The sequence below is a fragment of the Drosophila obscura genome, unplaced genomic scaffold, assembly GCF_018151105.1.
Source record: "Drosophila obscura isolate BZ-5 IFL unplaced genomic scaffold, ASM1815110v1 contig_25, whole genome shotgun sequence".
Taxonomy (NCBI): Eukaryota; Metazoa; Arthropoda; class Insecta; order Diptera; family Drosophilidae; genus Drosophila; species Drosophila obscura.
Window position 1 is genome coordinate 1,117,981 of NW_024542812.1, and position 14,707 is coordinate 1,132,687.

At 44.9% G+C, this 14,707-nt stretch overlaps 2 protein-coding genes across 2 annotated transcripts in view; one reads left to right on the forward strand and one right to left on the reverse strand.

The window, feature by feature from the left end:
- The window catches only part of LOC111080958 (exostosin-1), a 68,287-nt gene extending 62,974 nt beyond the window's left edge, over positions 1-5,313 (reverse strand). Inside the window, exon 1 of the mRNA XM_041594241.1 lies at positions 3,576-5,313. Coding sequence (XP_041450175.1) covers positions 3,576-4,390 — 815 coding nt within the window. The 5' untranslated portion in view covers positions 4,391-5,313. The remainder of the gene's footprint in view (positions 1-3,575) is intronic.
- Positions 5,314-11,017: 5,704 nt separating this feature from the next.
- On the forward strand, positions 11,018-12,828 carry LOC111078743 (facilitated trehalose transporter Tret1-like). Its single transcript, XM_022373589.2, has 6 exons — positions 11,018-11,134; positions 11,230-11,459; positions 11,514-11,644; positions 11,709-12,046; positions 12,113-12,525; positions 12,603-12,828. Exons 1-6 carry the CDS (start codon positions 11,065-11,067, stop codon positions 12,801-12,803), a joined length of 1,383 nt encoding a protein of 460 aa, XP_022229281.1. The 5' UTR covers positions 11,018-11,064; the 3' UTR covers positions 12,804-12,828.
- The last annotated feature ends 1,879 nt before the right edge of the window (positions 12,829-14,707 follow it).

Consider the following 14,707-nt stretch of genomic DNA (forward strand, 5'->3'; position numbering starts at 1 on the left):
CATAGATTTTATAGAGAGAGAGAGAGAGAGAGAGCATGTGGAGGGGATGGTATGGCAAGGGAGTAATGTGCAATACATAAATATGTACATAGATGGAATGAAGGAGGATTGCATGGGTAAAAGCCTGCAATACATAATTCTCGTATTTATTTGATGAACTCTAATACCAATAATTCTTGTAAGGAAACTAATAAAATTGAAGCCATTGCAGTTCACTTGAGTTTAAAATTAAATACCGGCTGAGAATCCACTGTAAATACCGAAAAGGAATGCAACTTTTGGCATAGCAAATATAATAAATTGATGGAAAGAAAAATGACGAACATAAATAGAAAAATTCATGATAAATAAATAAACTAAAATAAATCATTTTCAGTTCCCATTTGCCCATTGCAATCTTACATTCCTTTTGCTTTTGATTGCATTTTACAATAAAACATATAAGAATTCCCCCAAGACCGCGAAATAAATTCTGTGCACTCGGAGTGTGATTTTGTGCAGAAATTAATTAAGTGCAAAGCTGGAAAAACCAATGAACCAATGCCAATGCACACACACACACACACACACACACACACACAGCACACAGCTGAAAGCTAATTCTTTTCCCCATTCACTCATCCACCAAAGCAAAGAGAATCGAATCGAAATGCAACGCAACGCAACGCAACGAAAGCGAACCGCAACAAACTGTTTGGAGCAGAATTTATTGGAGTGGCGACTAGGTGGGAGGATAGGTGTTGGTGTTGGCGGGAATGGATGGTGAAAGCGAGGGAGAAAAATGTGAGTTTTGGTCTAAAATGCAATTGCAATTTGGCATTTGCACCGATACGCAACGCACGATGCCAAATTGCCAGCTAACAAAAATCCAAATGAAACTCAAAGCAAATTCAAACCAAACGAAAAATACAGCTAAACAAAAATTGAGAGAAAGGGAGAAACTCTCATCGAACAGTGGAAATACTTCAGGGCTTTCGGTGGACATGAACATGTGTGCATTTCATTCCAAATGCCACTAAGTCCTGTTCGATGGCAGTGGAACGAGTGAATAGATACAGATACAGCTACAGCTACAGCTACTGATATTCGCTCTTGGTACATGATGGACATCAAAATGAATGTTGAATGAGATTTTACTGGCTTATAGCAATCTTTTTTGCACTGCTAATTGGAACCAAAAAATATGAATAAAAGGTACAGGAGAAGAGACATTGCCTTAATTAAGGCAAATAGATCCAGAACTATCGAAGCTGTGTTCCAAGTAGAAAACTATAAAAAGTACACGTATGCAGATGCCAATCCGAATACACCTGAGGGGAAAATTCGTAGAATAATTCAATTTCTTTATAGTTTCAAACCTTCTCTGGGAGCCAAGCCACATCCCTCCTCTCCTCCATGAACAAGCGAGATGGAAAGTTAATAAAAGCCAAGAGAGTGCCATAGAGTCACAGCCACAGCTTCAGCCAGTTTGTGAGAATATAAAGATGTTGGCACCTGTACAGACCTGGTTTCACTTATTTTATTTTATTTCTCCGCTTTGTTGAGGGCGCACAAAAGGGCACACAATACCTGTGCTGGCATTGTTGCACATGCAAGTGCTAGGATTCCTGGCTGCCACAGGAATTGCCGCTAAATTCCCATTTGCTCTCTTCAAAAGTGCCATAGAAATACGCATTGGCAGGCATTAGCTTTTAGCATATGTACATATATGTATGCAGGTACTGAGTGTGTGTTACAGTGAAGTTTCATTCGATTCAAAGGTATCCGTCGCTTATGGGAAACTTTTAACAGCATATCAACGACATACGCAATGGCCCCCGAGTGGAACTGGAAACCATTTTGAGCCTTTGAGTGTTCCCACTCCTGCACAGAAGTGCGAATAAGCCAAAGCCAAAGCCAAAGGCAGAAAGCTGAAAGCCGAGAAAAGTCCAGCCACAGGTTAACTCTGACCCCAAAAAAAAAAACCCACTTCTCATTGGCCTTTCCGCACACTGTCTGCTGCACTCGTCTCTGTCTGAGGTGCGCGTTTAATTGGGTAAAGCATCAACTTTTTCATGCCACAAAGGGTTTCCTTTTTGGGTGGGATGTCGGCTGCCCGTTGTTTCCTCTCGCTTTCATTGGAGTGCGTGTATCCCCCCCTCGAGTGTGTGTGGGCTATTAACAACTTGAACAATACTTTGGCGTATCGTATCCCCCAAACGTAATACTCCAAGCACAGATGGCGAAAGCCGCCACTGCCTCTGCCATGTTTTTGGTTTGATTCTAGCTCTGGTTCTAGCCCCGCTTGCCCGCTGCCATTCCCGCACTATTAAAATGCAATCAACTGCCGGAGAAGCGAGGAGAGCCATTTCTTCACTTTTGAAAGTGTTTTCTCATATATGTATGTATGTACGATATGCGATATATATAAAATATTAATTGCTTGTGTGTTAATTGCAGAGCACTCAACGTAATGAAGGCATTTTCATGAATATGTATAAGGAGTGTCTATTACGCCCCCAAACACACACACTCCACTATCGAAGCGTGGGCCAAAAATCAATTTTAAATTAGAGCAAAATGAGCTCATGTCACCTGTCCCAGCACCAGCACCAGCACCGTCACCGTCACCGTCACCACGTGGCCATCAGGTGATTCCATGTACCGTCCCGCACTTCCCACACATGACACACGACACAAAAAGGTCATTCCAGACAGCGGCTCCTCCCTGCCAGCAGCAGCAGCAGCAACAGCAGCAGCAATGCCCCTCCCCCCAGCCCGCTCTTTTGGTTGGGGGAGACTGTTATGGAATCGAGTTACCTGCCAAAAGAAGAACCAGTGTGTGCCGCCTGTCCCTCTTCCTTTTGTTGAGTGTAGGTGGGGGGGGCGGCGAGGGTAGGCACATGGTTACAGTCCTTGCTTGTGCTGCCGTGCGGTGTGGCACAATGGAGTAAACAACAATAAAGCGAAGACAAACAAAAGAGTAACAAAAAGCCAGGACTGCGACTACGACCAGGCGAAGGTTGAGGTGCAGACGAAGGCACACTCAAACACAGAAGCCCAGAAATATAGAAGGACATGATGATGAATGACGCGTTGCTAGACAATTTTTCAATTTGAATGGTGACCCAGCACAGCACAGCCACACCCACCCCCACCCCCACCCCCACTACCATTCAATTCAAGCCCCCAATAGACTGGATAGGCACAAACGAACAGAAATAGTCATCCTTTTCGGATTGCGATTGAGTTTTCGCATTTTCAGTTTTCTGTTTTCCATTTTTCTGTAGAGGAATTGGCAACGATAGATGGATGCAACCTGCAATTTGCCGCCTGACTACACCAGACGCAATTCCTACCACTCCCCCCCCCTCCAACCACTGAGCCGAAGAATGGTTGCTGCTGGATGGGTGGCAGAGACAGAAGAGAGATTAAAGACCAAGGCTGCATGCTGCCCCTGCACCAATGGGGTACGATTTTTAATTGCAGTGAAATCGAACAGTTTGACAGCAGGCAGCAGGCAGTTGGCAAAACAAATAAATGGTTAAGAATCCTTATACATATGTAGATGCAGTTGGTTGCATTTGCTCACTCACCGCTTGCCCTTAAAGGCCAACAGGTACTTCTTGTTGGCCGGAAAATTGTTGGACTGCACAGAGCCTGTGGCGCCGGCCCGCAGTGGGAATTGCTTGTGGAATAGCGGAATGCTGACATCGAAGCCATGTCGCACCTGGAGCACACTCATGCTGGCCTTGGCCAGAATGGCATGGCCCGCATCGAAGCCCAGCGAGTTTTCCGCATAGTCCGGCCAGGTGCCCGAATACAGATTGAAGATGATGTGATTCCTGCCGTTGTTCCAGTGCGGCAGGCGGGCCAAGCGCGACGGCACATTGCGCACATAGTCCTCGGAGAGGGAGTCCCTATCCAGCGTGTCCATGCCCAGCACAAAGAGGCAGGCGGCCGTCGGATCGCTGGTGTGATAGCGCGACTCCTGTATGGCAGTGAGTATCTTCTGGTAGTTGGCCGATGTGGGCGGTGCAGTGCCCAGCGAATTCAACGGCTCCGGCGGGTATACGTACACCAGGAACTGTTCGTAGCAGCGGGTAAAGTCGAAGCACGTCTCCATCCGACAATCCGATCCTCGACTGCGTCTCGAATCGTTGCGCCCCAGTGCTGCCAGTGCGGCCGCAGATCCATTGCCATGACCGGCCAGTGGCCCCAATGGATCCGCATGGTCCAGGAAGCTGGGCAGCTGCTCGTACGGCGGTTGCACGCCCCCATCTTTGGCCGATTCGTGCTGGGCGCGGCGTGGACGCAGCGGCGACACTTTCAGCCGATAGCCACCGAAGTAGGCGTAGGCCAGGAAGGCGCAGCACACAAAGACGAGAATGTAACGCTTTTTGGCCTGCATTCTCTTTTATATTTGGATGATGGCCGCTAGTCTCTCGTTTTTATTATGTATTTATTTTTTGCAAGGGGAATGGTCTGCGATTTAACGGTTGTGTTCCCGGTTGTGTGCACAGCGCGTGGGAGAGTGAGAGAGGGAGACAGAGAGAGAGAGCGAGTTGGTGCGTGGGGGAGGGGGGGGAGGTGTCTTGTTTGGTTCAAGTTCAGCAACAACAACAATAACAACACTCTCGCTCTTAAGTCACACGCATTTTTACCGCTTTGTTGTTTGTGGGGCTGTTTTTTTTGTTTGTGGCTGGCTCCCGCCCCTGCTGATAACACTTGCCTGCCTACCTACAAACAGATCTTGAACATCTTCCCGTACTATTTGTTGGTTGCTGCTGCTGTTGTTTCCAATTCAAAGGTTATATTATAATAATCTTTTTATGATTATTCATTTCCTGGCGCGGGCCAGAAGCCGCGGTGTTTAGCAGCAGGGCAGCGGTGGGGGTGTCGACGCCGGCGGGCAGCAGCAGTGGGCAGGGGCTGGGGGGACTGTGGCTGTGGCTGTGACTGGGAGTAGCATGGACGACCACGACGACGGGGGGAACGAGGGTGCGACGACGGCGACGGCACTTCGCGCGGTCTCCCAGCGACAACATATCCGCGACATTTACACACACACATGAACACACGCGGACATTTTTATTGCATTTTTTTGCATTATTGCCGGGTTTTTATTTGTTTTATAAACATTAACACACAAAACATTTTAATCCAACATTCGCGTGTTATCGTTGCTTCGCACCCGTTTGGTACAATTTAGTGCATTTTATATTTCATGTGAGTGAGCGAGAGAGGGAGTGGAATGCAGAGTTGCCAGGCTGTTGATGTTGTGGAACGAACGCGCGTTAATTTTTGAAATTTAACATTTTGTTTGTTGTCTTTACATTTTTTAGTTGTTAATTTACTTCAATTGCAATTATTAAGCGATGAAAGCGCTTGTCAGTGTAAGTCCGATAGTTCTCAGCAGCTTTTGTGTACGCGCTGCAGTACTGATAACAATGCACAATAAATGCAGTTGATGCGCTGCCCGCGCGTATGTGGATGCGTTTTGATAGCTCGGCTGGTACTGACGGACTTCTCTTGGCCAGCCAACTTCACTGGAAATGACCAACAAAAAACTCTTTGACTCTTTTGTGGGAAAGCCTGAGTATGCGCAGTGTGGCGCGCGCTCCATTGTGTCCACGCACCAGGTGGCAGCACTAACGCCAACAGCTGTGCGCGCGCAATTTGAATTTGAATTTTGAAATGCATTTATCAAATGCATTTCAGGTTGAAGGACAAATTAGGGGTATATTCCGCCCAGAGTGCGTATCCCCCCGAGCGTAGGGGCGTAATATGTTCACGAATCTTAATTACCAACTAATAATAATTGTGGCAAACACACAGCATGCAACCTGCAACGTGCAACCTGATGTGTTGCCTCATAATAATTGTTATTTGGTTGGAAATTAATTACATTTTTGGGGTGGCAACGATTTGCGAATGTCACCGCTGGGAATTTTATTTATTCGGTTATTAATTATTGGCCAAAAACTCATTTGAATGTAAACATCAGGTAAAAGGGTGGGTGGCATGCAACATTCCACAGTGACCACAGTCGGCAGCAGACTGGTCGTAATAAATACGAAATAATTATTATTAAAATAAATGCAAATGCAAATATACTGTTATTTGTTTGGTGTTTTCTTTTCTGTTGTTGTCCTTGTCGTTGTTTTTGTTGTTGCTGTTTCGTTTTGGAAACTGTCGCATCCGCATCCTTTTTTGGCCGTCGTCCGGCGCCCTTTTGGATGCTTTGGGGGCGGAGTGCGGGTGGGGCGCTGCTCTGTGCGCGCAATTTCCGTGCTACAAAACGCGTTTAGGCTGGAATTTCAATTATGCACAGGAATTGCTGGCTGCCCTGGCTGCCCCCCATTCCTCATACCTCATTCTGCTGCCCTTCTTCTTTTACTTCCGGTGTGCTTCCTGCGGCGTGGCCGCAATTATGATGCGCCTTCGCAGATAAAACTCCCGACCCCAAAAAAAAAACAAAGTGAAATATGTCAGGCAGCAGCTGCAGAGGCTCCTTACATGCAAATCAAATCAGCGAAAAGGCAATAATACTAGAAATCTGAAATATTATGAAATTACCAATGAAATTAAATTTACTTCAACCTTTTTGTACAGTGTACAGTGAGTGAGGGAGCAGGAGTGGAGTCAGTCAGATGATAAAGCACTTCAACTAGAGAACCGAGCAGCTTAGCCACAAGTATTCCAAGGCAATTCTCCTGACACTTTTCCATTGTCTGAGTTAAAATTAAATTTCCAAATACAAAAAGGCGAACAGAGAGTGTGAATTTGAAATGCTTTATGTGTGGATTTGTATGTTTTCCATATTTTAATTAATAATTGTGCAAATATTTGCACGCATTTATTGCATTTAATTAAGAGCAAAATGTTAGCGAATCCCAGCCATTACTCTTCACCGCACACACACAACAAATATCATATACCTACTAGTAGTACCTGTGGGGCTTTCCAGGCAAGACCCAGACCCATGTGCAAAATGTAGACGTGCTCTGGCTGTGGCGCTGGACCACCGCTTGATGGTCATGCAGTTCGTTTCCGTTTCCGGTGTGCCTCTAATTAAGTGTCTGCCAGCGAGCCACGTCCCATGGCCTGCAAGTGCAAGCCTGTCCCGCCCTGCAGCTCTTTGGATTATTTTAGGATTTCTTTACTTATTTTTTATATATACGTTTTTTTCCTATTAAATCACGGATTACGCCTCGCCACGCCCCGCTCCGCCCCCTCGTTCAAAGTTAATCAATCATGCACACGCCTCATACATAATTTTGTGCTTTTTTTGCGAGTTTTTAGGAGGCATTCGTTCCGGGAGGCAGCTGCGACTTTCACTTCTCTGGGTGTCTTCTTCAGTGACTCTCCCCTCCCCACCCTCGCTCTCTACATATATCTGTCTTTCCCGTCTCTTTTGGCTGCGTTGAAAACTTTGATGGATTTTCTGTTGCTTCTGCTGCTAATAAAAACATTCTCGATTTACTTTGACCAAAGGTGCTGCTGTGCCCCCTGTTCCCTGGTCCCTGTTCGAACTTTAGCCACTCGACAAACCCTTTATTACTATTACTCGAGTACATTTTGTTTAAGAACTTTTCTATAAACTACTAATAGGAGCACATGGCAATCAACTCTGTCTCTCTCTCTCTCTACCTCAACCTCTCCCTCGGTTAAAGTTCTCTTCCTTTTGCTTCTGCTACTCTTCCTTCTTCTTTATGCAACTGTACATACAGCATACAGCAACAACATAAATTCATTAGCTCGAAGACAATGTACGCGAGGGGGGGAATGAGTAGTGTATAGTGAGGACAGAGGGAGGCAGTGTCCAGGCAGAGTATAGAAGCTTCAGCAATTCTCCTCTTTGCTTGTTCTTCATTCTTTCGCTCTTCTTTCACGCACTCACTCCCACCCGCTGCCACCCCCCACCATCACTGTTTCTACACTAACAATTTCCCCAAATCAAATGCCCCACAACATCTTCCGCAGAGTATACTCAACAAAAGGTAGGGACATGATATCCCTGTTTGGTGTGTCCCTGTGGATGGCTTTCTCGTTCTGAAATTATATAATTATAAGCCCCTTGCTTGTAGCACTAGGAATAAATAAATAAACAAGTGCTCGCAAAAATGTATGTTGGCACCTACGCCATATGGATGCGGAGGCGGGTGAAGTTTGAGGAAAGGTTGCCAGCAACAGAAGCCACAGAACTTTATTACACGCTATTATGTTGCTGCAAACAGCCAGAAGCAACTGGGGAACCTGGCAAAGAGCACCTCTTCAGCATAATATGTTAATAACTTTGATTTTCTATGCATTATACTGAATATTTCCAGAGATGGCTTAATTTGCAGAATTTACAAAAATAAATATAAAAAAAAAAATATAATAGAAAAAGTACAAAATAAAAAACAATAAATAAATAAATTGAAAATAGAATAAATATTTAAATACATATGTATATATACAAAATATAAGTAAAATACTACACTGTAAACAATTAGTAACAAATAAATTTATGTATTTTTTTGCTTTGGATGTTAAGAAATTAAATCAGCTACAATTTTAAACTCAACAAATGTTGCAGCTATAACGTTAAATGTTAAAGAAGAGTCCTGCTTTGTCATGGACAATGAAGTACCTGTGGATGGCAGTGGGGCAACATATTGCACTCACTGCTTTTGGCCACATATTGTGTGACAATAAATGCTACCGCCACGATTGTCAAATCATGCACACTGAAACAGCTGGGGGCGGGAAAGGAGGGGATAGATGGCTAATGCTGGCCATACCCGTGGGTGTCCTTGGCTTTGCGTTTGGCAAAATAAAGTGGCCATAATATGGTTCAGCTCGTGTCTTTTTACGACTTGAATGTGAACGATTATGGCTGTGTGGAGGTGTTAACCCATACTCTCTCTCTCTCTGTGCTCGCTCCCATGCCCCCTCACTCCCGCGCCATCTGCAATCTGGCATCAGAGCCAGAAAATGCAATATCTATATGTGCCAGAGACTGGCACGAAGAACAGCTGCCATATCTTGTCAGATTTCGCTGTCTGAGGTGAACATGACAGGCCCAGCCGCAGCCATGACGACATCGTCGATGCCTGCAGGACGTGCCAAGGATAAGGCCACACGAAACCCTTTCCGACATGTTCAGCAGGGGTGTGTCGAGGGATACGAGGATGAGGAGGATGATGATTATTATGCTGGTGCCTCTGACAGGCGGAGAGGGAGTGCGAGTTGTTGGTCAGTTTACAAATCCAATCAACGCTGCGTATACTTGATATGCAAACACTTTTCCCCCCAAAAACACTGAACCAAACGAAGGAAAAGTTTCGCTGTTGCCCCATTTCATTCCCTTGCTCTCTCTCTCTCTCCCGCCCCATGCTCGATTTCGCTGCTGTGTTGCTTCTGCTAAATTAGTTTGGCAAACATCAAACAGGAGCAACAGCAAGCTAAAAGAGCAGCAAAAGCCAAGCAACAGCAACGAAAAACAATATACTCGTACTCCACATAAACTCGCACGCATAAATAGGTATGGGTATGGTATAGGGGAGAATACTGGGAGGTGTGTGTGTGGAATAATTCAATTTATTTAGCCAACAAATATGTAGAGCTAAAGCAAGCCAAAAAAATAGTTGCAGTGCTGGCTAACAAAAAAAATGTACATACTTCGTTATGATTTCTTTTTGCATGAAAACCCTACCGAAAATTGTTAGATATTGATCTGTGGCACTTTTCTTAACTTAATTCTGGCTGTAAGAATCCTTTGATGCGTTATGACAGTTTTAAAAAAAAAACAAAAAGAAAAAGAAAAAGGAAAACAACTCCAATAAAATTGCGTTTGTTTCTGTCTCTGATATTGATACATACTCGCACGTACATGCATACATATATGTATAGACTTCTAAAGAACAATCATAAAATTTCAGTTTCACTGAGCAAACATTTTATGCATACTCCCTGAGCATTTGGCTGGGGCTGGGGCTGGCGCTGTGCAGGGCGCTGGGCCCAACGAGCTGGAAAATGTGTTATTTTATGCGAAAAACGCAATACCGAAAGGCAATTTCACAAAACTTTTACTGCACTTGCAGGAAGGAAATGTTAGCCAAATATAAATATATGTATATTTAGCTGGATGTATTGATGGCAAGAGCAAAGGCTTTTGGCATATAAAATATGCTAAGAAACACTTAAAGTAGATAAAGAGAAGCCTCCCCGCAAGAGTCCTGCTATAATCTGTGCAACCTTAATTATAAAATGATCAAAGAAACAGAAACCAGATTAGGCTGCCGCACACAATATGTCCCCGGGGAGGGAAAGTGGGCGAAAGATTCGCCCTTAGCTGTTGATTTAGGTGGCTGTAATTCCATGTCTAGATTTAAATCGATTTAATGGGAAATAATTACATTGCAAATGCAATAAGTAAATTGATTGCAGGACTTGGGGGCGGCACAAATGTGTTGGTAATTTATGAATATTAATAGCAAGTGAAAATGTGCGAGTGCACCTCCTCTGCCAAATACTCGCATTTATCTGCTCATATATATTCCATGAATTAATCCACTCTAACCTAATTAAATTTCAAAATTAAAGAATTTATCTTTACAAGTCTAACTATTTCCAGTCAATAGACCAAACCGAGAGTTTTTGGCTATAAAATTCACATCAAAGCCAAGTCACCAAACAGAACAAATGCGCTAGGATGATCCGTTTCTAGTCTAATTACGTATAACATTCAAGAATCCGTTTGATCTCGACCAACACAGCATAAAGATTAGCTTATTGCAAACACAAGTCCAGACGGCCAGGCCTCCTTTTTTTTGCTGCTGGGTTGCCACACACCGAAACGCGCAATTTAGTGTTGATCTTGTGAAATGTCTGCCCTTCCTTATCTGATTGCTTGAGAGCAAAGCTAGTTTATACTATGTGCCCCCCCGATTTATCTTTAGGGTGTAATTTGTGGCCTGGTGTCGCGCCGACGAGCCGCAGCTGTGGCCTTTTTATCGAATGCTTAAATACACGGCCTGGCACTCGCCTTGAGTTGCTGCCACGCGAAAGACACTTCAGCTGCAAAATAAAACCACAATGACAAAGTTCCTTCAGAATTCCCTGCTGCAGCCAAGGACACGCTACCAGCTGTTGGCCACAGTGATCGGTGAGTCATCGAAGAATCGAGTGGGAATGGGAATGTGAATGGAAATGGAAATGGAGATGGTTCAATTGATTCTAATGGTTGCTCTATGAACACAGTGAACATCATAACATTCGGCCATGGCTTGGGTGTGGGCTGGCTATCACCCACCCTGGGTAAAATCCAATCGACAGACTCACCGCTGGACTTCAAGGTGAACATCGATGAGGTGTCCTGGCTGGGTTCCATGATCGGTCTGGGCAGCCTGTGCGCCAATCTGACGATAGCTCTGCTGCTGGAACGTGCGGGCCGAAAGTTTTGCATATACCTCTTGGCTGTGCCCTATGCGGTAAGTGGGATTTTCGTTTGTTTGGCTTCATAAACTGAGATTCCTCTGCTGCAGTGCCTGTGGATCCTCATCTACTTCGCCTCGAACGTTGGCTATCTCTATGCAGCACGCTTTCTGTGCGGATTTACTGGAGGTGCGGCATTTGTGGTGTTCCCCATATACATCAGTGAACTGGCGGATACCCGGTGAGTGCACAGATAATACATACTGCAGATGGTTTATCTTTATATGCAACTCTCTCTCTCTTAGCATTCGAGGTGCTCTGTGCTCGATGGTGATGCTGTCCTATAACTTTGGTGTGCTGGCCGGCTTTATATTGAGCACATATCTACCGTATCATGTGGTGCCCATACTGGGCATTAGCCTGCCGATTGCTTACTTCTTGGCCAATCTAATGCTACCCGAAACGGCGCCATATCTGCTCAAGCGCAGCCAGCTGAGTGCAGCCGAGAAATCGTTTGGCTATTATAAAAATTCAACCGACCCCACATCCAAACTGAGATCCAAGGGAGATTTTGAAGAGCTTCAAACTGCCGTGCTGGCCCAGCAGTGCCAGAACTCGGAACCCCTGAGTTACAAGGACTTTGGTAAGCGCTAAAACAAACAGTGGGGACATTGCTATAGTGGCTATAGCTCGTTTGGATTTCTTGCAGTTAACAGGCCCGCCCTGAAGGCCTTTGGGGCAGCTGCAGTGCTCTGCCTGGGACTCGAGTGCTGCAACGTGTACAGCTTCATCAACTACATGTCCGATACATTTGCCTCATCCGGCTTGGCCCTGGATGCCAACACTTCGACCATCATTATTGGCATAGTGCAAATATTTGGCGTCTACACATCGACCCTGATCGTGGACATTGTGGGACGACGTCTGCTCATGCTGATCTCTAATCTGGGCGTGGGCCTGGGTTGCATTGCCTTCGGATGCTTCACCTACTGCGCGGAGCACTACGATCTCCGGGAGTTCAGTTGGCTGCCATTGGTGTTGATGATTATCATCATCTATTTGGCAAACATTGGCCTAATCGCTCTCTTCTTTCTCCAGCTGGTGGAGCTGTTTCCATCCAAGGTGCGTAATACTCTCCTCCCCTGAGGAAACTGAACCCTCTAATGAAAACGGATTCTTTCCCTAATCTCTCTATTCAGATACGCTCGCTGGCCACCTCCATATCGGTGGTGTGGATGAGTCTGCTAATCTTTGCCACCTTGAAGCTGTTTCCTCTGATGATGTTCCACTGGGGCATATCGGTTACCATGTGGTTCTCCGGTGCCTGGGGTTTATTCACATTTATTTATTTACTATTCTTCCTGCCAGAAACTATGGGAAAGTCCATGATTGAGGATTAAACAAATTGTACATTATCAGTAGCATTTGTTTGAGTTTGTCTAGAGCGCTTTTTATCAGAAAAGTACTATAAGGCTGAAGATAGCGAAGATTACGTTTATCCCCCCCCCCTAAAAGTCTGAGCACCCCCAAATGTTTGCTGAATTTCGCTCGTATTTAAATAGTATAATCATTTCTAGATTGGATCATAATTGAAACCAGAATGAAGAAAACAAGCTGTAGCGCACCTGGCCTATTGGCTGTTTGAACACCTGGCCTTTGGAACTGTACTGTCATTGCCAGAGCAACACGCTTTTCAGTGCATACTTTTGGGATGTACATATGGAAACTGAGTACTTAAGTGTAAGTGCATTGAAAGCATTACACAAAATCGACCAACGCTTATCGCCTTTAATTTAATAACATCTGCGTTTATTTTCCTCAATTCAATTACATTTTGCAACCAAACTGAATTACTAAAGAAAACACTAAAGCACAGAAAATCGAATCATAAAGTTTGTGTAAATTTGCACATGCGAAAATGCTCTTGGCCATATAAATATTGGACTTGGCCAAGTTGTCTCCGTTTTGCTGGCTGGAGTTTCGGTGTCCTCTGTACTGCACTGTCCTGGCCTGTTCTGTCCGTCCTGTCTCTCTGTTGCTGCAACATATTGCATTTTAATGGGAATTTCATTTTCATTGTCAACACTTGTGTGAATTATGAAGGTGGGTGGGGAGTACAGCGTCAAGGATAAGTGGAAGTGAAGCCTCTGAAGCCTTGGCACACAGTCGTAAATTTCAGCACGAAATTAAAGCTCCTTCGCTTGTCCACCCCATTTGACACTTTTCGGGCTTAATGAGGCACGAAGCTACATCTTAGACCCGGATCTGGTGTGACTTGGCAGCTCCATGGGTCGCTCTCTGGATGACTGGATGCCTGGATGCCCGGATGCCTGTCCCTATTGTCTTCTGGCCGCACATTTGCGGACGACGTGTGTCAACGCATTGTGCGGTGTAAATTGCTTGCTTCTATCAACCTTACCTCTTACCTCCTGCCTCAACATCTCCTGTCGCCTTTCTCTTCTCTTCCCCTACCTTCCCATACCCAACGGGCTAACCAATGCAGCACTTGTAAGCCACTCCCTCCAGCCACCATTCTGTTCCATCGTTGACAAGTTGTGTGCATAAATTGCAACTGCCTCAGATCGTATACAAAACATGTGAAGGATGCGACTGCTGCTGCTGCTGCTGCTGCTGCTGCTTTTTCTCCTACTTCTATATGTATGTACTTCCATGGTGCTGCTGCTGCTGCTGCTGTTTCTGCTTCTGCTGCTCCTGACTATGCATGAGACAGACGGGCGTATCCTTGACGCTTTCGGATTTTATTTGCTGGCTTAATAAAGGCATCAGCCACCGGCAGAAGAACCATCCTGAAGTTGCAATCCAGCCCAGCCCAGCCCAGCCCAGCCCAGCCCAGCCCATCCAGCCCCTTGTTAGTCGTTTGTGCCTCCTGTGTGTGTGTGTGTGTGTTTTGTGGTGTACTTGCTTCCGGTTTGGCGATGTTGCATGATGCAGCTTAAATTGCTGCCACAATTACACATGTCGCCGTGTCTGTGGCTGTGTTTTTGAGCCCCCTGCAGGGTCAATGCTGCCATGACAGCCACACACCCATCAGGCAGCAGGCTCTTCCGCATTAAAGGTGAATTTAAGTCAACAATCTTTTATTTATTTTATTTATTTCATGCTTTATCCTAACGCTAAAAGCATAAACATATTTTTATTACGCTAGTTCATTTTGGATGTTAATTTTAAATCGTATCTACTTATACATTGAAATTTTGACAAGAATTATGTAATTAAATCGAATACTTATACATTAACATTTTGTTTTGTTTTACATTTTTTTTTCATTCTAAATTTTTATTTA

What these genes read in the sequence shown, in the direction of transcription:
- LOC111078743 (XM_022373589.2), top strand. Translation starts at nt 11,065, where the DNA reads ATGACAAAGTTCCTTCAGAATTCCCTGCTGCAGCCAAGGACACGCTAC. An exon ending in GCTGTTGGCCACAGTGATCG is followed by an intron (nt 11,135 to 11,229) that starts GTGAGTCATCGA and finishes CTATGAACACAG; the next exon opens with TGAACATCATAACATTCGGC. An exon ending in TCTTGGCTGTGCCCTATGCG is followed by an intron (nt 11,460 to 11,513) that starts GTAAGTGGGATT and finishes CCTCTGCTGCAG; the next exon opens with TGCCTGTGGATCCTCATCTA.